Source organism: Drosophila santomea, chromosome 2R, assembly GCF_016746245.2.
Source record: "Drosophila santomea strain STO CAGO 1482 chromosome 2R, Prin_Dsan_1.1, whole genome shotgun sequence".
Classification (NCBI taxonomy): domain Eukaryota; kingdom Metazoa; phylum Arthropoda; class Insecta; order Diptera; family Drosophilidae; genus Drosophila; species Drosophila santomea.
In genome coordinates, this window is record NC_053017.2 from 16,621,799 (window position 1) to 16,644,432 (window position 22,634).

The 22,634-nt window shown below is 47.4% G+C and overlaps 7 protein-coding genes and 1 long non-coding RNA gene across 20 annotated transcripts in view; 6 read left to right on the plus strand and 2 right to left on the minus strand.

Annotated features, from left to right (window-relative positions):
• The first annotated feature begins 196 nt into the window (after positions 1-196).
• LOC120446612 (ubiquitin-fold modifier-conjugating enzyme 1) lies at positions 197-989 on the plus strand. The gene is made up of 3 exons (XM_039627657.1): positions 197-433; positions 496-795; positions 856-989. The coding sequence occupies exons 1-3, from the start codon at positions 311-313 to the stop codon at positions 925-927; spliced, it is 495 nt and encodes a 164-aa protein (XP_039483591.1). The 5' UTR covers positions 197-310; the 3' UTR covers positions 928-989.
• Positions 979-6,173, minus strand: LOC120446609 (transmembrane protein 131 homolog). The gene is made up of 3 exons (XM_039627649.2): positions 5,396-6,173; positions 1,636-5,338; positions 979-1,571 (listed from the first exon to the last, which is right to left on the minus strand). The coding sequence occupies exons 1-3, from the start codon at positions 5,960-5,962 to the stop codon at positions 1,135-1,137; spliced, it is 4,707 nt and encodes a 1,568-aa protein (XP_039483583.1). The 5' UTR covers positions 5,963-6,173; the 3' UTR covers positions 979-1,134.
• Positions 6,174-6,659: 486 nt separating this feature from the next.
• LOC120446610 (ATP-citrate synthase) lies at positions 6,660-14,180 on the plus strand. Of its 4 annotated transcripts, none has more exons than XM_039627651.1 (9): positions 6,660-6,783; positions 8,012-8,177; positions 9,744-9,929; positions 9,991-10,717; positions 10,776-11,099; positions 11,632-11,830; positions 11,891-13,124; positions 13,188-13,528; positions 13,590-14,180. In XM_039627651.1, the coding sequence occupies exons 2-9, from the start codon at positions 8,019-8,021 to the stop codon at positions 13,756-13,758; spliced, it is 3,339 nt and encodes a 1,112-aa protein (XP_039483585.1). In that variant the 5' UTR covers positions 6,660-6,783; positions 8,012-8,018; the 3' UTR covers positions 13,759-14,180. The 4 variants fall into 4 exon arrangements, with proteins under 4 accessions (XP_039483585.1, XP_039483584.1, XP_039483586.1 ...); XM_039627650.1 differs by lacking the exon at positions 6,660-6,783 and adding an exon at positions 7,712-7,912; XM_039627652.1 differs by lacking the exon at positions 6,660-6,783 and adding an exon at positions 7,712-7,912 and having other exon boundaries at positions 11,680-11,830.
• Positions 14,181-14,442: 262 nt separating this feature from the next.
• LOC120446611 (transmembrane protein 208) lies at positions 14,443-15,435 on the minus strand. Its single transcript, XM_039627656.1, has 4 exons — positions 15,281-15,435; positions 15,060-15,215; positions 14,864-15,000; positions 14,443-14,807 (listed from the first exon to the last, which is right to left on the minus strand). The coding sequence occupies exons 1-4, from the start codon at positions 15,284-15,286 to the stop codon at positions 14,582-14,584; spliced, it is 525 nt and encodes a 174-aa protein (XP_039483590.1). The 5' UTR covers positions 15,287-15,435; the 3' UTR covers positions 14,443-14,581.
• A 187-nt stretch (positions 15,436-15,622) lies between these two features.
• Positions 15,623-16,632, plus strand: LOC120446128 (peroxisomal membrane protein 11B). Its single transcript, XM_039626953.1, has 2 exons — positions 15,623-15,896; positions 15,953-16,632. The coding sequence occupies exons 1-2, from the start codon at positions 15,719-15,721 to the stop codon at positions 16,504-16,506; spliced, it is 732 nt and encodes a 243-aa protein (XP_039482887.1). The 5' UTR covers positions 15,623-15,718; the 3' UTR covers positions 16,507-16,632.
• A 75-nt stretch (positions 16,633-16,707) lies between these two features.
• On the plus strand, positions 16,708-18,347 carry LOC120446127 (palmitoyltransferase ZDHHC3). The gene is made up of 4 exons (XM_039626952.1): positions 16,708-17,148; positions 17,358-17,579; positions 17,648-17,860; positions 17,931-18,347. Exons 1-4 carry the CDS (start codon positions 16,861-16,863, stop codon positions 18,087-18,089), a joined length of 882 nt encoding a protein of 293 aa, XP_039482886.1. The 5' UTR covers positions 16,708-16,860; the 3' UTR covers positions 18,090-18,347.
• Positions 18,348-18,970: 623 nt separating this feature from the next.
• LOC120446622 (myosin light chain kinase, smooth muscle) overlaps positions 18,971-22,634 on the plus strand; it is a 41,415-nt gene continuing 37,751 nt past the window's right edge. For 3 of the 10 annotated variants that reach the window (XM_039627672.2, XM_039627673.2, XM_039627671.2), the window contains exons 1-3: positions 18,974-19,104; positions 20,261-20,438; positions 22,304-22,595. In XM_039627672.2, coding sequence (XP_039483606.1) covers positions 19,074-19,104; positions 20,261-20,438; positions 22,304-22,595 — 501 coding nt within the window. In that variant the 5' untranslated portion in view covers positions 18,974-19,073. Of the gene's footprint in view, positions 19,105-20,260; positions 20,439-22,038; positions 22,196-22,303; positions 22,596-22,634 lie in introns of those variants that run through there. The other 7 variants (XM_039627669.2, XM_039627674.2, XM_039627667.1 and 4 more) reach the window with 6 other exon arrangements.
• LOC122756437 lies at positions 20,767-22,084 on the plus strand. Its single transcript, XR_006356474.1, has 2 exons — positions 20,767-20,879; positions 21,996-22,084. It is a non-coding gene; the product is annotated as an uncharacterized LOC122756437 (long non-coding RNA).

The window sequence follows — 22,634 nt, forward strand, 5'->3', positions numbered from 1 at the left end:
CTCAACAGTTGTTTTAACAAGTAGTTTAGTGGAATATATAAAATATTAAGCAGCAATCATGGATATGATTAGAAGGTAGAAAAAACTTTGTGCACAAATAATATTTGTTAAATATTTACTTTGTTTCAAGATTTGATTCAAGATATAAAAAAGGCAAATTCCAAAAACGCCATTTACGGCGCCACTGCCTGCACCCACCTCGCTCAGCTGTTTCGGTTGTCCCTCTCGCACACATAACCGTGAACGTGTCAACCGAAGGCTTTTGTTTTTATTCCGTATTTTTCTTAATTTTGGCCATTTTCCGGACATAATGGTGGACGACAGCACTCGCAAAACACTGAGCAACATTCCCCTGCTGCAGATACGTGCAGGTCCGCGTGAAAAGGATGTGTGGGTGCAGCGGCTCAAGGAGGAGTACCAGGCACTAATTAAGGTGCATATACAGATTGCGATTGAGTTGTAGTCCATGGAACTAGTAACGTTTCCTCTTTGCAGTACGTGGAGAACAACAAGCAGTCCGGCAGCGACTGGTTCCGTCTGGAGTCCAACAAGGAGGGCACCAAGTGGTTCGGAAAGTGCTGGTACATGCACAACCTGTTAAAGTACGAGTTCGACGTGGAGTTCGACATTCCAGTGACGTACCCAACCACTGCGCCCGAGATTGCCCTTCCGGAACTTGACGGCAAGACGGCGAAGATGTATCGCGGCGGCAAGATCTGCCTGACGGATCACTTTAAGCCACTGTGGGCACGCAATGTTCCCAAATTCGGGATCGCCCATGCTATGGCTCTGGGTGTAAGTACTCTAAGCAAATCAACGACTTCGATCAACTTCTTAACCAATCCTTTGTTACAGCTTGCTCCTTGGCTGGCCGTGGAGATTCCGGACCTCATCGAGAAGGGAATCATTACGTACAAGGAAAAGTAGCGAACTAAACTAGATGAAATTACTGGCAACAAAACAATGAACAAAGTTTGATACGAAAGTCATTTATCTTTGCGTTTATTAGTCAAAAGTCAAATTGGAAAAGATCATTCTGCGTTCCTTCATCGTCGCGTATCCTAGGTGTCTATGTGGTAAGAATTTCATTTGGTTGATTCGGTTTGATCAGTGAGCTTGCTCCTCGTCATTCTCTTAGTTCATGTGGTTATGGTTGTTGCGCTGTGATGACTGGCGCCAAGTATCCGACCAGATTGAGCTTGGCGAGGTAAAAGGATCATACTGCGTGGGAAGGCTTTCGCCTGTTAGTGCAGCTCCAGTTCCAGATGCCGTTCCCGCTGAACCCGGTTCTTGTGCAAGGTTGTGCGTCTGACGTGCGTTCTGCTCCAGACCTGGAGGAGGACGCATGACACCGATGCCGGGTGTGGCGTCGGGCCAGGTGGTGTACCCTAGTGGTGACCAGTTTGTGGTCCAGTTGCTCGGATCCATATTCGCGAGCATCGAAATCTTTTCCTGCTGCCTCTGCTGAAACTCCAGTTTCTGGGCCTGCTGAAGAAGTAGCTGCTGTCGCATGACCAAGTCGCTCCGCTGCTCCCACTGCTGCTTTTCCCGTTCCCTCTGCTCGTAGATAGCTGTTCAATAAGCGGAAGAAATACAATAGGAACTTGTGAGCTTGTAATCATTAATGTTACTTACCATCTGGGGTTATATAGTCCACCTCTGTGTTGGCAAAGAGCGAATTACTGGCCGTAGCTGAAAGTGGCTCCCACAGCGATGTCACCATCGGCGGCGTGGAGTTCTTGCGGTTGTCTCCGATCGGTCCGAGATCACTCGAAGACGACGCGTGATTCCAATCGAAGCCATTGTCCGTGGGCGCCAATTGAGGGGTCCGAAGCACATCCCGGAAGGAGACTCGACTGCTCGTCTCCCAAGGATTGCTGATGCACTTAAGCGCATTTGGTGATTCTGGCGGCGACGCGCTGTTTGTGGTCTGTCCAAAATTCAACTTCTGGCGCTGTTTTCGCTCTGGCTTTTTGAATCCCACTCCAGCCCCCGTGCCATTTGTCAACTTTTGATCCTTCGAGCGACGTTCCCTTTCCCGTTCTCTTCCGGGTGTTTTACCCATTTTCTTGGCCGATCCGTTCTGTTCCTTGAGCACCCGTGGTTCTGGTGGCTTGTTGGGTTTGGGCGATATGTTCTCCTGCTGGGGCGGACTCGATTTGGTCAACGGCTTTTCGTGGTGCTCCACAACGGGGGTCACGGGTTCTGGCTTCGGTTTGGTTGCCACTAGGACCGCTGCAGGTGTAGGTTTTACTTTCTTTTGGGGACGAACCTGAATTGAGATAGGAACACCTTGTGGCGATGGCGTCGAAGATTTCTTAACGGGCTTTGCTTCCGGCAAGGGAGCAGGAGCAGCAGCAGGAGGGGTAACTGGAGTGCTTACCACTGTCTTTGGTTTGGCTTTTTGTAGATGCTTGCTTAGCGCATTCATGTCCATGCTCCATGGTGACCAGGAGGACTTCGACTTTGACTTGGAATTCGTGGAATTCAGTACACTTCGCTTTCGTAGTTCCTTAAGTTGGCCATTTCTGACCTTTTGTTGTTGCTGCACAGTCTCTGCTTTAGCTGCCGCCTCCTCCGCCTGCAGCTTTACTATATTTCGTAAATTAAACGTAGGCTGCAATGGACCCTTGTTTCTGGCTGCATCGTAGGCATTCTGTTGAACCATTATGGCCTTTGCATCAAAGACAGCCGCCACCAAAACCAGTCCGAAGCTGGCGAGTAAAACTACAAGAGCGGCGTTTTTAAGGGAGGTTTCCCATCCAGGTCTAACCAAAAAAGACGCACATAGTTCCACACTTTCCGCGGGCATTTGTGCTAAAAGTTTATAGCTTATATCGTAGGTAAGGTTCGTTAGCAGCGTAAAGGATCGTTTTACCCTCGAGGTAGTAAAGTCTGCGCTAAACGCAATCTCCACTTTTTTAGTTTCATTCTCGCCCAGATCGAAGCCTGCGCAATCCATCACCTTAAAGCCGAAGTCCTCGCAGGGCAGAGAGCCAACAAGAAAGCCCTCGATCCTTATTGGGATGACACCGGAGTTGCGAGCCGTAAAACTGCGAGTTACTACCACTGCTTCATTGCCAGACTGACAGCCCTGAAATTGATCGGTGGCCATCTCAAAGAGCAGCGGCGAGGCGGCTCCCGGGCGCCGATTTCCGAAACGGAACTGCGACTGCACGGCTCGGGCTTGGAGCCACACAGCCTCGTACAGCGTAAGATTGCTTCGCACGTGCAGCAGGGTACAGTACTTCTCCGGCAGCTGGGCGCTGAAAGTGATGGGGATGTTTAAGCTGGCGCCTCCAGGCAGCAGAATGGGATTCCCGGCTTCAGGCAGGGAAAACACCTCCCTATCTGTCAGATAGCAACTTGTTGAGCTCACGTCAATCACTTCGTGTGGTAACGATAGCTGCGTACGGCGCGCAAAAGCCGGATCCGATAGAAAGTAATCAAGCAGGAGAGGATTCTGCGAAGGATTCGTCAGCGTTATCCACTGGCGCTGCACCTGGCCAACCTCAATAGCCGGAGTAGGTGGAATAGGCTGAAACTGTACCAGCTTCGGCCACTCAATTGCTATGGAAAAGTCCAACTCCAGCGGTGGTAGCTCTTCGCTGTGAAGCGTAAGTGACATAGATGACAGTTGGCGTCGCAACTGCCTAAAAAGTTCCGTGCGCTGTCTCAACTCCACTCCATCATAGAGGAGATTATTGTTGATAACACCACCATTGCTATTCCCTCCTCCTGGCACGCTGGGGAAGATGGCTAGATCGTTAGTGGGCTCTTTTATGTAGCAATTATTTCGACACACGGTGGCCGGGTCAAAGTAAATGCGTCCAACCTTGGTCAGCGTTTGCGGAGCAATCGTAGTGCCCTTCGCGTTAAAGTCCTTGAAGCGCAATCCCACCGGAAGAGCAAATGATATACCCTTTACGTGCACCGGGTGTGTGAAGCTCGACCGGATGCTGAGCACGGCAGTGCACATTTTACCAGGAAAGCAGTTCTTAAAGTTGAGTTGCTCCTGCTCAATCTCTAAGTGGCCCACAGAGGCCTCGAACTTAACGCGGACGCGTATCACCTCGTATGGCGTCCAAACCTTAAGGGTTCCAAACGTGGCATCCGCTTCGTAGGTCTGAATGGCCACTTTAAATACGGCACTCTCACCGGCGCGAATCTCTGTGCATAAATGCCAGCCAATAGTCTCGTTTTCGACACTTACCGGTTGGCCGATTGCCGTGGCGCGACAACCCAGGAAGGTGCTTTGCGAGTAGACGGTTTTTGGATGCTTGAAGAACCAGTTGGTGATTCTAACGGGCACTGGGTTGTCGTTCCTCAGGATCACGAATCCGTCGCGCGACATCTCAGCGAATGGCACAGTACCCAGATCTAGCTCCAGGTTGTATGCCGCTTTCTCCAGTGATTCCTGGCGAAAGTTAAGCACAATTGGCTTCGTGGAAACGTGTAAACGTCCACTGCATGATACCAATGGAAGCTTAAAGACCGTGACGTTCGTTTCAATCCTCAGAAAGGATTTGAACGCCACCTGGTCGTTTAGCAGATTTAGCCGCAGGAGCTCAACAGATTCGCCTGGCTTAAGCAGTATCCTGGGATCGCCCACTAGGGCTACTTCTAAAATGGATTCATCAATAGGCTCTGTGAGACTTACGTTAAACAGAATGAGGGGTATTGCGAAGTTGTTTCGCACCACCAGCGACCGCTTTCTTTCCAGCGGTTCACCGTCGCCGCCTTCTGACGAGGCTGTGACAAATCTGGTGGCATTACTGTCGAAGTAAAGCCCTCCATGGAAGATCTCCGCTCGCACCAGCACTGTGAACGGTTGATCCGCACCAGGACTGGAACTGGACTGGTTACTGTTGATCACCAGCAGATCATTAATGGTTTCGTCGCCTTCAAACACGCTGGGATCCAACACAATACTTGTGTTGTTTGCGTCAAAGGAGAGACCCGGAATCTGGCGAAGGTAACTGCCGAAGAGAAGACGGCTTTCATCGTTCCGAACATCCAGCTTAAACTGTAATGCATCCGGAGCGTTTAAAGTGGCCACACGTCCAAAGTCCGCCAGTGGATTGCGTGCGTAGGCAGAATGCCGTGGCAGGATCTCAAACTCGACGGGAATAACCAGGACATTTTCGTGGCCGAGATCCAGTTCCTGCTCTGCAATTTTTATGCGTATGTAGGCGCTGTGATTGCCAGCTGTGCGGCCATGGAAGGATATCCTAATGACCGGCTTTAACGTGTGTGGCGGAATTTCCCACAGATTTTGAGGGCCTTCCGAGCCACCGCTGGGTAACTCTAACTGAAATTCACCACCGCTGCTGTATATCTAAAAAAAAAGAGCATGGTAGTGAGTAATGTAAGTATATAATGTAATAAACCCTACCTCAAGTATCTGCAGCGGCCTCTCGTGCGGGTTGTACATGTGAATCTCTGGCGTGAGTGTCGCATTCATGGGCGCCTTAATCCCCACCAACGGTTTCAGGCGGTACGGGCACTCACTGCCCTCACCCTGTACCGCCAACTCGGCCTGTCCGAAGGAGGTGTGTATGAGAAGGTCGGCGGCAATGGCACCCAGTTGCCGCGGTAGGAATACCACATTGAAAGTGGTATTGCCTTGGGGCGGCACTTCTCTCGTGCCCAGGAAGCTGCTGTAGAACGCCGGACTTGGTCCGGCCACCGCATTCAGCTGGAGAGTTCGGTTGGAGTGCTGATTGAACAGTGTCACTGTCTGCGAACGCGCCTGGCCGACGGACCACGTTCCAAAGTCTAGACTGGACGGCACAAGCCGAAGGTCTCCCAAATCGTAGATTGGTGCCTCCTGCAGCCCCAGGAAAGACTCCTGAAGGACCTTTTCACCTTTGGCGCCCAAAGTGAGAAGGAAGATCAGGATGAGCAGGATGGGCTCTGCGAATATTCGCAAAAGCGGTCTCATCTGGACTTGTGTGGGCATGGCGTGCGTTTCCCGTGATCCTGGGATGCTGTGTGTGTGTGTGTTTGTGTGCGCGGCGATGGCGCTGCTCCTGGTTCCCGACTTCCTGTCCAGCTGCTAGTCTAATTTGGGGTTTCCTTGGCGCTGCGCTTTATTTATATTATCCAATATCGCTGGCCAAAAATTATTATCGCTTTTCGGTGTGACCGCCGTGGAATAGATAAAACATACCATCCGGCACAGGGAAACACTAATCATATGCTCATTTGAAAAATATACCAATAATCCACAGAATCCTTTTTCGAGGCGCATCAGGTGGCTACATAAAATGTTGGATTTATTATTCAATTTAATTTTGAAGTACACTTTTAAAGTTAATAGGATCGCGTGATAGATATGTGGCTTATTTTCAACATGATATGCACATACTAAGTCGATTTCGATGTTGTATGCTGTTAAATTAAACATAGTTTCGGAACAGATTTTTAAAATGTGTGATATCTTTATATCAGAAACGATATATATGGCCTTTTTATATCATAAAAGTTGTTCATAAGAAGTAATAGCTCTGTATACTCATATTCTTGTGGTTTGGTCTTCCGTATTGAGTTCCCACTGTACATAGTTTGATATACCGTTGCGCAGTCTTTTAAAGCGCGCCAAAAAATATGCTTACAATAAAATGAATACCAAAATGTATCGGCATGTATTCGAGGGAAAACAGTGAAAGAGCTATCGAAATTTGGCCACCGCTAACGTATAAGAAACGACAACCAAAAGAAAGTTGCAGTTTAGTTTACGTGTTAAAATTAATCGCAGGTCGTGAAGCTGATTTAACTAAAGTGAGTGCCCCCGATCTCCGTTAAGATACCCGCGTATAATCCACCCTCAATTTAATTGAAATGTGACGAGTACAATGAAAAACATGAGCAGAAGAAATTTCGCACAGATCGCTCGGCTTGCTCCACGCACTTACACACACATACACTCGCGCACAATCACACACACACACTAAAATCACATATCCGCTGAATATTGCAGAAATATTAATGCGAAAATCAGCAAGCATTTTGCAATAATTAGTGGCGAAGATTAACAGCTATTTGACCTACGAACGGTGATGCAACAACCTTATTGATTTTGCCCACTTTCACCGCTTACAACATTTTAGTTTGGGTTTCGGTTTCGGATTCCGATTCAGTTTCGTATTTAGTTTTTTAGTTTCACCAGCACGGCAGCCAATTTGCATACGCATCGGCAAGGCGTGAACTTCGTTTCCAGATGTAAATTAGATCGTGTGTACTTGCAAAGTCACCACCCATCACCCTCCTTCAATGTGCGCTCTTTATCGAATTAGATTCCATGCCATTTCCGATTTGCTAGCCACTGGCTCTTGGCTCTTTAGGTATTTGGGAGAAAGTTCGGCCCTCAGCCAAATTGACCCACTGACTAACTGGGCTTAAACATCGCTGCAGTGACATGTTGATAACCGGTTCCGCGCAAGGTGCTTCCCCCCCCTTCCATTCAATGGTCCAGGGCCAGATCCCGTTGCAGACCTAATCTCTGGGAAACCAGATGGAGAGCGAGAGCTGCCAGTCAGCACACATACATACCAACAAGTCAACACATCAGCCGAAAATTCTAAACGACCCGAAGCCCTGGAGCCGCGAAGCTAAAGCCGAGGCAACGCTACGAAATCGAAAACGAAATCAGAATACGCCTGTTGCTGGCTCATTTTCATGGCTGGTGCTGTCGCGCATTCGATTTCAGTTTACTCCCAGACCCGACGACGTGCAGGTTGATTAACTAGCAACTAGCTGCCCAGCCCAGTCTGAAGCTAACCACCCAAAGCTGTAGCCCAGCACGCACACTTTGAAACGTACTCGAAACCTATTGCACCTGCACACAGTCGCGCTCTAATCAATTCTAAGTAAATAAATCAAAGTTTGAAAGTACAGGCAAAGTCAAACGGTACGCGCGAACACATGAGAGACCCTCCTTTATTTGTCTTTGAAAAAGGCCATTAAATCTTAATTGATTTGTTTTTATATATATTTATATATACTGCAGCTTCATCATGTCGGCGAAAGCAATCACCGAGGCCTCCGGCAAGGACATCCTGAACCGCCATCTCAACAACCATGGCGCCGGCGCGGCCACCTGCCGTTTTGCAACAGTAAACTCCACGACAGATTGGTCCAAGCTCGCCGTTGACCATCCCTGGCTGCTGACCACGGTGAGTGCCAGTTAAAAATAGCCGCGGAACTCGCGGAAATCGCGGAACTCGGCGATTGCGAATCAGCCGATATGTAGGAACAACAATTGGGCCAGCGACAACAAACGCTCGGCGGGATTGTCATTGAACTTGACCTCGTGGTGGACGCTTCACCACCACGCCGATGCCGAATGACTAAGCGCGACTCCTGATAAGAGCGAATTGGGCGCCAGTCGTGCGAGTTGATCGCTGCAATCTGCGGCGTAGACGGACGGGCGCGGGCCCAGACGGACAGCTCACCCCATGGCGCACTCGGGTTTTTATCAGATTGCCGGGGTCCTAGTCCCAGTCGCGGGTCGCGTGGCATGGCGTGGTCTTGGCCCGGTTGGTTATCCGCCGGCGGATCGGCTCAGGCTCACCTCATTTGCGAACACGATAAGCGTGCGTGGAGATTGGGATTCTCGATCACGCACCTATCTCTGATTGACCTTCCGATCGATAGTGGAAATTTTGGGCTGTAGCCAAGTACTTATCTTGAGTGGGCCATTCGGGGAATCGACCGTGTTCCGTTTTTGTTTAGAAAACTTTTATCATTGAAATCCATATGTTTGAAATCTTATCATCAAGTTATTCGTTTATTTGGGAGCGTCTCAATTTATTGGCCTTATCTAGCACTGTTGCGCGACCTGAATTTATAAAGTATAAACGAAATTCTTAATGCAGTTGTTGTTAAAATCCAGGAACTTTAAAGTGGCTGAGTGTTGTTGAGTCGATTGGCTTATTCCCTGAACCACTATCTTTCAAACCATTTTCGCAAAATAATTTATTCTATTGAAAGCCGATCAGTAAACACTTATCTTTAAGTTGTTTGTTGACTTTAGAGGGAGCGTCCATATTCAAAGATAGGATTGTGAAACTATCTCTTTATCGGAACGGTTTCTTGATCTATGCTTTAATGATAAAGAATATTAACTGCTAATTTATAAATGCTTTAACTCTGATCCTCAATTTATGGTTGAACAGGCATATTGTCACTTTTATTTGATTACCGATAAAGATGTTTACCCCGCTGAAGAGGAATAAGCAAAAAATCACACACAATACAACTACCTTTATATAAGTTAATGCTAAATAGTTGCTTTAATTTGCATTTATGTATATAGTTTAATATTTTAATCTCGTACCTTATGCCATTAAGAAAGAGATAATGGCAGTTCTTTCGGCTTTAATTACACGACAAAGTGTATCGCCTGACGACTCGGATGATATTTCGTAGTCGGACTGTTTGCTCAATTTACACTCGTACGATCTTCTTTCTAATAAGCATATGAGATGTGTTTTTTTGTGTAGGCACAAGTACAAGTTCGGGTAAGGGTACGGGCACTGGACTGGCATTGTCATTGCCAATGACGCGGGAACGACCCCTGATGTTATCGGCTGATCTTTTCGACAGATGCTGATCGTTGGAACCGGCTTTTTTTACTGACGCCGAGATCAGAAGGCCCAAGTTCAACGATTTGTCGCTTATTTCATTTATATTTATATTTAGTGCACATTTAATTATCGCCGTTCTTTCCTTTGTTGCAGCCGCTGGTGTGCAAGCCCGATCAACTTATCAAGCGCCGTGGAAAGCTGGGACTAATTGGCGTCAAGAAGAACTTTGAGCAGGTGAAGCAGTGGATTGGCGAGCGTCTCAACAAGGACCAGAAGATCGGAAATGCCGTGGGAAAGCTCAGGAACTTTATCATCGAGCCTTTTGTGCCCCATACGGATGTGAGTTCTCAAATGATTTAATATGTGTATATATACTTAACATTAATATCTAATCCATTAGGCTGAGGAGATGTACGTGTGCATCTACTCGCATCGCGCCGCAGACACCATTCTGTTCTACCACCAGGGTGGCGTGGATATTGGCGATGTGGATGCTAAGGCCGTGAAGTTGGACGTACCTGTGAACTCCTCTCTGTCGCTAGCCGACGTGAAGAGCAAGCTGTTGAAGGAGGTTAAGGACGCTGGCACCAAGGAGCGCATTGCCAAGTTTGTCAGCGCCTTGTACACGACCTATGTAGACCTATATTTCACATATCTGGAGATTAACCCTCTGGTGGTAACAGCCGACAATTTGTACATCTTGGATTTGGCGGCCAAATTGGATTCGACAGCTGATTTTATCTGCCGTCCCAAATGGGGCGAGATTGACTATCCTCCTCCGTTTGGTCGAGATGCCTATCCCGAGGAGGCCTACATCGCCGACCTGGACGCCAAGAGCGGAGCTTCGCTGAAGCTGACGATCCTTAATCGTAACGGTCGCATCTGGACGATGGTGGCGGGCGGTGGCGCAAGTGTTATTTACTCAGACACTATCTGCGATTTGGGTGGAGCGTCCGAGCTGGCCAATTATGGCGAATACAGTGGAGCTCCATCGGAGCAGCAAACGTACGAGTACGCAAAGACGATTCTCAACCTGATGACCTCCTCGCCAAAGCATCCCGATGGCAAAGTGCTGATAACTGGAGGAGGCATTGCGAACTTTACCAATGTTGCAGCGACCTTCCAAGGTGAGAGATTGATTCCGTATCTAATCAGCAATCCATCTAAATGTAATACTTTGCACAGGCATCATCACCGCCCTGCGCGAGTTCCAGCCGAAGCTTGTCGAACACAATGTATCGATCTTTGTGCGACGCGCTGGACCCAACTATCAGGAAGGTCTCCGCAAGATGCGCGACTTTGGCAGCACCCTAGGCATCCCACTGCACGTGTTCGGACCCGAGACCCATATGACCGCTATTTGCGGAATGGCTCTGGGCAAGCGACCTATTCCCCAAACGGCAAGCGTTGAGTTCTCGACGGCCAACTTCCTGCTGCCCGGTGGACAGCAGGCCCAGGCTGATCTTAAGGCGGCCAGCGATGCATCTGAGGCATTGGGCTCCGGTTCCGGTAAGTACAGAGGAATGAATTGTGATGTAGCTGGGTGTTTTATAAGTTTGTGTGCGGCTAACCCGGAATTTCACTAGTCCATTTTAGCTGTATTTCAATGAACTTTTTGTATACCGCTAAGAATTGCAATGCATCGATCGACCTCACTTATCTGATCTCTCTCTCTTTTCTCTCTTTGTATTTTGTATGTTTGCATTGCTCGCCCTCGACTACAACGACAACGAAATTTGTCGCCACACTCACCAAAAAATTATAAAAATATCCACATAACCTCCACCAAATTATTAACAAAACCAAATATAAAACAAATTTGAAATGCTCGTTTGGCCAACCGACCTGCACTTGATCTGATCCGATTCCGCACGATCTGATCCCTCATAACCCCGTGTTCGTGTACTGTGTGTGTTTGTGTATCGTTCTGGTTTGTCAAACTTCTACACGTCCTGATCTCGCTCTCTGCTCCTCCATCATCATCCAATCGATTCGCGACATCGATATCGACTCGTTTTTCGACTCGTTCCATTTGGGATAGCTCTGAGCCCGACCGCAGCTAAACCGATTAAACTACCACCTATCTCAGCAGATGAGGCCGACAGCGCGGGCATCTCCGGTGCTCAGCGCAACGGATCGAGTCTGAACCGAAAGTTCTTCTCCAACACTACCAAGGCAATTGTGTGGGGCATGCAGCAGCGGGCGGTGCAGTCGATGCTCGACTTTGACTTTATCTGCAGGTTTGTCTACCTCTACTTCAAATAATTGTATCGTATACTTATATTTACATATTTTCTCAGGCGCGATGAGCCTTCTGTGGTGGCAATGGTATATCCCTTCACCGGCGATCACAAGCAGAAGTACTACTGGGGTCACAAGGAAATTCTTATTCCCGTCTACAAGAAAATGTCTGACGCCATTCATAAGCACAAGGAGGTCGACGTTATGGTCAACTTTGCTTCCATGCGCAGTGCGTACGAGTCTACGCTAGAGGTGCTCGAATTCCCCCAGATCCGGACTGTGGCTATCATCGCCGAGGGCATTCCGGAAAACATGACTCGAAAGCTTATTATTGAGGCGGATAAGAAGGGTGTGGCAATCATTGGACCCGCAACTGTGGGAGGCGTTAAGCCCGGTTGCTTTAAGATTGGCAACACCGGCGGTATGCTGGACAACATTCTGCACTCGAAACTCTACCGTCCAGGCAGTGTTGCTTATGTTTCGCGCTCCGGTGGAATGTCCAACGAGCTGAACAATATCATCTCAAAGGCCACCGACGGCGTGATCGAGGGCATTGCCATTGGAGGTGATCGGTATCCAGGATCCACCTTCATGGATCACATTCTGCGTTATCAAGCCGATCCGGAGACCAAGCTGATCGTCCTTCTGGGAGAGGTTGGTGGAACCGAGGAGTACGACGTGTGTGCCGCTCTGAAGGACGGACGCATTACCAAGCCTCTGGTGGCCTGGTGCATTGGAACCTGCGCCAGCATGTTTACTTCGGAAGTACAGTTTGGCCATGCCGGATCCTGCGCGAACTCCGACCGTGAGACGGCAACTGCCAAGAACAAGGGCCTTCGCGATGCCGGCGCCTACGTTCCAGATTCGTTCGATACGCTGGGTGAACTCATCCACCACGTGTACGGCGAGCTGGTAAAGACTGGTCGTGTAGTGCCGAAGGAGGAGGTGCCGCCACCAACTGTGCCCATGGATTACTCGTGGGCCCGCGAGCTGGGTCTCATTCGCAAGCCCGCCTCATTCATGACGTCGATCTGCGACGAGCGTGGCCAGGAGCTGATCTACGCAGGAATGCCGATCAGCGAGGTGCTTAGCAAGGACGTTGGCATAGGCGGTGTCATTTCACTGCTATGGTTCCAGCGCTGCCTGCCTTCCTACGTGTGCAAGTTCTTCGAAATGTGCCTGATGGTCACTGCGGATCACGGTCCCGCAGTCTCTGGTGCTCACAATACTATTGTGTGCGCCCGTGCTGGCAAGGACCTGGTGTCCTCAGTCGTCAGCGGTCTCCTGACCATCGTAAGATAATTCATCCGGATTTACTTTTGTAACATAGACTGTAACCCTTATTTACTTTTTTAGGGCGATCGTTTTGGAGGAGCACTGGACGGATCGGCTCGACAGTTCTCGGAGGCATACGACACCAACCTGCACCCAATGGAGTTTGTAAACAAGATGCGCAAAGAAGGCAAGCTTATCCTGGGTATTGGCCATCGTGTAAAGTCCATTAATAACCCCGATGTGCGCGTGAAGATCATTAAGGAGTTCGTGCTGGAGAACTTCCCTGCGTGTCCACTTCTCAAGTACGCCTTGGAGGTGGAGAAGATTACCACCAACAAGAAACCGAATCTTATCCTCAATGTGGACGGTGTGATAGCCACCGCATTCGTGGACATGCTGCGTAACAGCGGCTCATTTACCAGGTGAGCGAATGGCACGTGTGAGCTTGGGTACAGAAACTAACTAACTCCATTGCACTTTCAGTGAGGAAGCACAGGAGTACATTAATGTCGGCGCCATCAACTCGTTGTTCGTTCTTGGTCGCAGCATAGGATTTATTGGCCACTACATGGATCAGAAACGTCTCAAACAGGGCCTGTACCGCCATCCGTGGGACGACATCTCGTACGTCATTCCCGAGCAGTACAACTAAGGCGGGCAGATGGAGCCGCGACGATGTTATATATATATTTACGTATATACAAGCATATATATTATTCGGAAGTTGTTGTAGTTAAGCACAGATGTATGATGTTAGGCAAAGAGGTCACCCGCTCCACTGGCTGGAAGGATCCATTGCGGTCTATCCGCGCATGAAACTCTCCCCAGATCCCTATCCCTCTCACTTAACCTGCATTTAAAGTTCTTAAGTTACCATCATTACCCTCGTTGTTTTTGTAAGCGCTGCGTGTCCGGAGCCCTGTGGGGTTTTGGAATCTAGACCTAGTGAAATCTAGTGCTCCGAGCCGCACAACACACCATTACCCGGCATAACATTATTTGATACTTTTATACTTTAGTTTGGATGCTCACAATTGTCTAGACAACAAGAGAATAAATTGTTGCAAAAGCTTACTTTTATTTTTGTCACCATTCCTTTACTATTTATTCTTTAAATCCCACGCTTCCTTTGCCAGCAACTCGAAGAGAAACGGACACTGCACTAGTTCCTGCTGCACTGAAGCACATTTATTTATAAACAATTACACGAATATTTACAATGCACAAAAAATCGGAGACAGCCTTGAGGAAATGCAATTTCCCTCGCAAAGCTTGCGTCTTTGAAAATTCACCGCAATTAAATCGCACAAATGCTTTGACTTACTAAAACAATGGATTGTCTTTTGTCTCTAGCAGTTTAATTTGCTAAACAATTAACAATTTGGAAACAATTTGGAAACGCACACACAACTAAGCGTAGAATCTCATTAAAACCAGGAACCCCTTAACCACCAGACCACCTCGGAAGGTGGCTTCTATCTCATGCGACGCATTTTGCGCTCCATCTTTTTTTGCTTTTTTTCGTCGACCTCGGGATTCTCGTCCTGGGCGTTTCGCTGCGACAGCCAGGGCTGAATGATGCTGCCCCAGAGCATCCAACCAGCTCGGATGGGCGCCAAAAGCAGCACCAGCCAGAAGTAGTTTGAGATGAGTGCCAGCAGAAGGGTGCCGGAAGTAAGGATGATCAGATCCTTGACGTTTCTGCGAGAATAATTTATGTAAGTAGGGTGCTTCGAAGCTTTATCGGGTGCACTTACTCCGCGATGCCGCCTTCCATATTTAAGTCGCTGCCGGAGTCCAAAAGAGCACCGCTCTCAGAGTATTTAGCCTTTGACATGAACGCCATAAACTGGTAGGAGCTTCCCAGGATCAACAACGACAGAATGTGCATTAGCTAATAAAGAAGAAAAAGCTGATGATTGAGTTCATTGAAAAGGACTTTCGGCGACCTACCACTGAGGTTGTGCTGACTTCGAAGACTAGGAAACTGAGGAGCAGGGCGGGTGCAGCGCATCCAATGGCCATGTTCCGGTAGAAAGCCAGTGTAGTCTTGTTTTCCTCCACGATTTGCTTGGCGCCTTTCGTGCCTTGTTTACCCTTTTGCTGGGGCTGAAAGTAGACAAACGGTTTTATGTAATCCTTGAGAGCGTCATCCCTGTGCTGGCTACACTTACAGCCATGATGGGATTGTAAGTTGTGTGTCAGCTATTTCCAAATCTAAAATCGGACCACTATTTACGTGGCGACGTCTTCGACTCAACAAAAAGGTGTTGAAACAACAGTGTTGGAAAATGTAGGCAACACTTATGACAAACATAGGCGTAGACACAAACTGGTGCTAGGGGAAATCATAAGCTTTAACACTTTAATGAAGAAGTACTTAAGAAATTAAGTTATTTGAACTTGCTTTTATAATAACCTCATTTGTAATATTTTTCTGTACCCACAAAGTATTCAACCTACGCCCATGGCCACCCGTATTAAAAAATACCTTGCCATTCACAACGAAGCGGCAAATCAGCTGCGGTACTCTCACCTAAACAAATGACCTTTGGATTTTGGATTTAGCTTAATTTTGAATTTAGCTGCACAACTAGCTGTGCGCTCATAACATGAATATGGATAGACTAGTGCAGTTGAACAATCAGGCTGGCGGACGGGACAAGATCGCCAGACTCATTCAGTATGCCTCCCGTGCAATGTGGGACTCGCTGGAATCCGCCAATTCTAGTCCAGCACTTGTGGACAACTTCAAGACGATTGAATACATCCTGAGCACATTCCGAAAATGTAGGTATTTAATGCACCCCATAAAAAACTTCCCAACTAATCCCATTTTAACTCAGTACTCCGCTTTGGCAAGTGCGTTGATGTGTTCTACAGCGCTCTAAAGACCATTCATCATCCGGATCTGAACATCCGTGTGACGCTAACCTTGAGTAAGCTGTCACAATCGCTGTTCCTCTTCGCCGACCACTTCCTCTGGTTGGCCAGGACGGGACTGACGGCGGTGAACGCCAAACGCTGGTCCAGCATCGCCAACAAGTACTGGCTTTTCTCCATCATCATGAACCTGTGTCGTGACTTCTACGAGATCCTGAGAGTACTGGACCTGCATCGATCCGGCTGCAAGGGCGGTATCTCGCGCTGCCGCATCCCCACGAGCATCAATTCGCCGGAGGACTTCAAGCGCCTTGCCCTGCAGTCGTACGTGCTGGTGCAGGGGCACAAGGACATAGTTGTGGACACTGTGAAGAATGTGTGTGACTTCTTCATACCGCTCACGGCTCTGGGCTACACGAGTCTCACGCCCCGGACAATTGGACTCCTGGGGGCAATTTCATCGCTGGCCGGACTCTGGGCTCTGCTGGAACCGAAGGCCAAGCTAACGCCTGCATAACACCTGATATTGGAAACCTTGTAGATAAGGGCCCGTAATTCCTTGTATCTATTTTAAGTGTTGTATGTATTGTATTTGTATTTGTGCTCGGATTAAGCTGAAAGATAAACGAACGATTTTATGAAACCGCCACCACCTTACTTATCCTCACCCTGCCAGAGCGCCCGGGCGAATGGCAAACAGCTGACGCCATCTCCGCGGATGCGAATGGCACATTTCTACGGTTGTGTTTTTTTTACGTTTGCGTTTGCCATTTATCAATCGCTTTTCGGCTAATGGTCGGCAGTCCGGTGGCGTTATCAGGGAATTGACGAGACCGATGCGTCACCTGTGCGTGGGTTGCATCCGGACACCATGAACTACTCCTACTCCGCGCTGTCGCCCGGCGGTAGCGGTGGATTCGGTGGCGTTGACCAGCACAACCGATGCTGCGGAAATAAAGCCTGGTGCGTTAAGGACATCTGCGGCATTGTGTGCGTGATCATGACCTGGCTCCTTATTTTGTTCGCCGAGTTCGTGGTCATGCGCCTGATCCTCGTGCCCAGCAACTATACCGTGTTCAGCACCATCAACATGATCATATTCCAGGCACTCGCCTTCCTGGCCTTCGCCTCGCACATACGCACAATGCTCTCTGACCCGGTAAGTTGTTAATAGCCCGTCTGGTGGCTTCTGTGGCTATGTATCTCATTTCCCCTTATCTATGTGGCAATTGTGCTTAATAAGCATGAGTTTTAAACAGAATTTAAGGAACTAAACTATATAAATTCAACATTTTCCCAATTATCTTCATCAATATTGCTTATGGAATACTAATTAATTCTCATTATTATCTGCTTCAAAAATTATAGGGCGCCGTTCCGCGCGGTAATGCCACCAAGGAGATGATCGAGCAAATGGGCTACCGCGAGGGTCAAATGTTCTACAAGTGTCCCAAGTGCTGCAGCATTAAGCCGGAAAGGGCTCATCACTGTTCGGTTTGCCAGCGCTGCATCCGCAAGATGGATCACCACTGTCCGTGGGTGAATAATTGCGTGGGCGAGAACAACCAAAAGTACTTTGTGCTCTTCACCGTAAGTGCATCTCTTTAACCATTTCAACCTCACAATTAATGGCTCTTCCTTTGGCTGTCGATTTGTAGTTCTATATCGCTTCGATCTCCGTGCACACGCTCTTCCTGGTGCTCACCCAGTTCGCGGAGTGCGTAAAAAACGACTGGCGCACCTGCTCGCCGTACTCTCCACCAGCCACTATTTTCCTGCTGCTCTTTCTCACCTTTGAGGGCCTTATGTTCGGCATATTCACCATCATCATGCTGGCCACTCAGCTGACGGCTATCCTAAACGATCAGACGGTGGGTGCTCTGCTTGCTCTCTCTGCATGAGATTGTACGGATAACATTCTCGCATTCCTCTCTCCAACAGGGCATCGAACAGCTGAAGAAGGAGGAGGCCCGCTGGGCCAAGAAATCGCGCCTCAAGAGCATCCAGTCGGTGTTCGGACGCTTCTCGTTGGCCTGGTTTTCACCGTTCACGGAGCCTTCGTGCCGCACAAGGTTCAACTCGCACTTCTATTCGGTCTGAGGGATGCAATCGGAATGCGGATTAGCTTAATCGAACAATACTAACCAAACTAACAAACGTACAAGGCAACAAGTTGTCGCTACTTGTTGCGCCGCTGAGTGCAATTTTTGTAATTTGCAATTGCTATTTTTCGATCAATTGTCAACTATATATTTACTACAAATCGTATGTGTGTGTTTAGGCCTAAGCGAAGGAATTAAATGTTCATTGCCGTGGCCAGGTGAAGATGTGTACTTACCTGAGAGCCCTTCTAAATAACTTGTGTACATTTTGTTTTTATTATCAAATGAGAGTCTCCTAAGCAGAAGACATGCGCGGCATCTCTGATCTTCCTCAGGAGAAATTGCTCTTTCTCGGGGCAGCCAAAATTATCCGACATGGACAGGCGAGGCTACTGCTGCTGCTGCTGCTGATCTGTCTGCTCAGTTCAGTTCGGTTCAGTCTGAGAAAAACGATCGGAGATCCAGGAGGTGTCTGCTGGACGTGGTGTGCGCCATTCGAACGCCGATGCTGTGTTGTACATATTGTTTATATATAGAAAGATAGAACATCACTGTGTTCCCAAAGTGTGAGTGTGGATGTGCGAGTGTGTCTGGTGGCTTTCAAATTGGAATTGAAAGAGGAATACGTGTATATGCGCTGCACCAGCACCAGCCGCTTGAAATAATGCCACAGGCCGAAAATGTGAATATATCCTAATTACACATTTTCCGATCCATTGTGCCCGACGAATACGCGTAATTACCAGCGGAAAATTTCATTTCAGTGAATCGGAAACGGAAAAATTCAAATTTTTACCATCGTTTGTGTGCGGCGCATTCTAAATATAAATAAAAAGAAATCACTTTCGGTTAATGCCGCGTCGAAAATACCCATCCAACAATACTGCGCCCTAATCCTACACAGCAAGTCCTGCAAGTCCCATGCCAAAGTGGCCCGGTTTCGGCTAATTATATAGTGAGACCTGAGACCTGAGACCCGAGCATGGAGAGATCGCCAGCAGCCAATGCCGCGGGTAAGCATCATCCGTCCAAGTGCTTGGTGCCCAGTTTTTGGTGCCCCGGCGCCGGGAAAGTGAGTGAGATTCTCCTTTTTTTCTGCTCCCGGTTCCCGGTTCCGAACACAGAGTACTTAATGGCTATTTGTGGGGCCATGTATTTTTATGGCTGCCACGGGCTCCGTCTCCGTTTTCCCCTTCTTCATCGGCTTTTTGTACGGCCACAGTGCGGTTACGTAATTGTGTATTGTGTATGAGAAATTTTCATAATTGTACGTTGGAATATGCACTGGTCGAGTGTCATTATCGTGTCCGCATCCCGGCGAGGACCGAGTCGTTCCCAATTGCCTGAATACTATTTGCGAATCACATTTGATTACGGTTTCCCAAGCAGAAAGATTCGACATGCTGGCAAATAGTGAGTGCTGGCGCGTATGAATAATATTTGGAACTATTTTTAGTGAATATTCCGAATACTCGATGTTTGTGCAGGGTATGGCCGATGTGCACGGGACAAACGAGCTTTTCAGTGTAAACACAAACTTTATTGATCCAAGAATTATTGTGTTTATTGTATTTCAATTTATAATCAGCCAGTGTTGATATATGAGTTTAAAATTTTTGAATATTTGTGTTTAGTATTAGTTTAGTAGTTGTTTATGAATGAAATGTTTGCAACTACGAATTATTATACATTTAAAACAAAAAAAGGATTATTATCAAAATTTGACGGGGAAAGTTTTATTTATACAAACAGAACTAGTTAATATCATAAATTTGACTTATAAGTCAGTTGTTTAAAATCAGCAACTAAAATATTTATATTTTTTAATTTTAAATAATAATTTTATAACTTATAATACATTTGAAATACATTAAATCAGTGATTTAAGATATTAGTTCTTAGTGCATCAAAAGGAATGTTGAGTTAATTATGATTGTACGGTAGTGGATTTCATATAGGGTATTCTGAATGCGAATTCACTTTAAAGTGCTTTCCCAGCCGGCATAACTATGTGTGCTCATGTCTACCCGTGGATGCGGGGCCATTCTTGACATTTCGCAAATATTTATGATTATTTGTTTGGCGGACTGTTTCCTGCGGCATCGTAACTTATACCATAAAGCGATTAGTCATGCATATAATTAACGCGCCGTGTTACCCACTTTGCAGAGCCTCCTGGCGAGGATGGGGTGCCCAAGACGGGCCACCGACCACCGCCTCGCATCACGTTCAGCGAGAACTCCAGTTCCCTAATCCGCTGCATCCCCAACGAACGGGCCACGTTCTTCGTGAAGATCGACTGCGCCGAAGAGGATGAGCCCGAACTGCTGCCCTTCAAATTCGAGTGGTAAGTCATAAATGTGTCGAGTGAGATTATATACATATTTTCCTTGGCTTACCTGTGCAATCGACGAGCGTGTGAATCACCGTCCTTGCTCCGCCCGGTCTGCTGTGCATAATGCCAAAAATTTGCGCATTAACATATGACTTCTGCGCCAAGGAGACCGATTTGCTCAATTGAGCAGACCGAGAGAACAGATCCACCGATCAACAGATCTGCGCCATCAAAGAGCACAAGCATTAGATCTTTAGGTTCCCAGTTTTCGGTTCTTGCTCTGACTATTCCGCCATGGGCCCACACACAAACTCTTGAGCGGCCAGTTCCACATCGACGATCGGCGCATTAACATATCCGTTGCCCAGCGGGCGGACATTAAGAATTGTAGCAGCGGCGGCGGTGCTATACGAAAGTGCTATTCTATATATACACCACTGCGTATACGTACTGGTTCGTGGTATTCGGGGGTGTGCACGCGGCGTATACGCAATAAATCACCTGCATATCGAAATCAATCAGTTTGGCGCGAGCATTCCTGAGGGATGTGGCACCTGGTAGCTTGGAGGTGGCGATCCGCTGGCCAAGTTCTGTAAAGTCCGTCTAATTATAGCCACATTAACAAATCGCTGGCTGTCGCGTCCGCGGAACTTTCGTCTGCCTTGGATTTTGTTGTTATTGGGGCTTTCTTTTGGGGCGGGGGGCAGTGTACGGAATGTCGGCGATGTGCGTCAAAAACGTTTCCATTTAATGCCCTAAAAGTGTTGAAAATAGTTTTTCCCAAAAAGAAAACGAAAATTACATAATGCCTACATAGGTGGGGAGTGCGATCGGATCGGATCGGTTCAGATGTTTGGCAATATCCGAGCGAGAGCAACAGACAAAATAAATAAAACCGATACTGGGCTACACAAAGGAAACAAGAAACAATTTGAAAATTCTCGATCTCGGGCAAAAACGACAGCGAAACAACAAGTTATTAGCGCTCAACATCAAAAACACACGCATCCCAAAAATAAATTGGCAATCGCGTTGTTTTCTAGCTACCGTTTGAATTATTGCAGTGCGCGGTTTTCGGCTTTTCAGCTTTTCGGTTTTTGTCTATTGAAATAGCTAAGCAAGTTCAAGCATTTATTTATAAACATTCGAAAATATTTTTGTCAATTTTCGCTTTCACATAATTCTGAATATTGTTTGTTTCGGTTTATTGGTTTATTAGTTTATTAGTGCGGCACATAAACAAATAACTTTTGACCATTAAAATGTTTGCACGTGCAAGCTGAGTTAATTAAAAAACGCTTTTAAAAACAGTGACACATTTGTGGTGATATTCTAATTAATATATGAAAGAATTTTAAAATACATATTCTTGGTGAACCGCCAATGACAGGTGGAAGATTAATGACTACGCTAAAATTTTATATTAGCTTTGATTTTTTGTATTAAAAGTATACACTTTGCCGCTTTTTATTTTCCGAAACAGAACGGTTATTTATATAAAATAAAACGTGGAGCATCTGAAAATGAAATGAATTTAACATTCCGTGGGGCCGAAATTGGAAATTATAGTAAATTCAAACGAGTTTAAGTAATTAAAACGAATATTGGTGAAATCTGCTTTAAAGTGCAACCGATTGCAGTATCGGTTTTAAATTGAAGAAAACATAACAAAACGCCATGGGCAACGGATGTTCCAAATGCTGCCAGTGCAACGAGCACAAGCAACTCAACGGCACACTCTCCTCGGCCTCGTCGGTCTACAGGAAAAGGTGATCTATTACCCAGAATGGTTTCCATAGGGATTCGAGTGATTTTTATCGTGCTTCATTTTGGGTGCCCTTTTGGGTGGTCTTTCGCTAATCCTGCTGTACTTGCAGGAGCCGTGGTGAGATTCCCATTGAGAACTCCGACCGCTTCCGCATCACGGCCACCAGCAATGCCGTCCAGCTGGCCGTGGAGCATGTGCAGCGGGAGGACGCCGGCCACTACACGCTGTTCGCCCGGACGAAGAGCCAGGATGTGGTGCGCAGGCACGTGGAGCTCATCGTGGAGGACAGATCCACGGGCGACGATCCGCCGGTGTTCCTGCGCCGCCTGCCCGACCTGTCCGTCAAAGTGGGCACCCGGACACGCCTCCTAACCGAAATACGCAGCTCAACAGATCTTAAGGTGAGCTAGAATTCCATTAGGTTACCAATAAGGTTATAA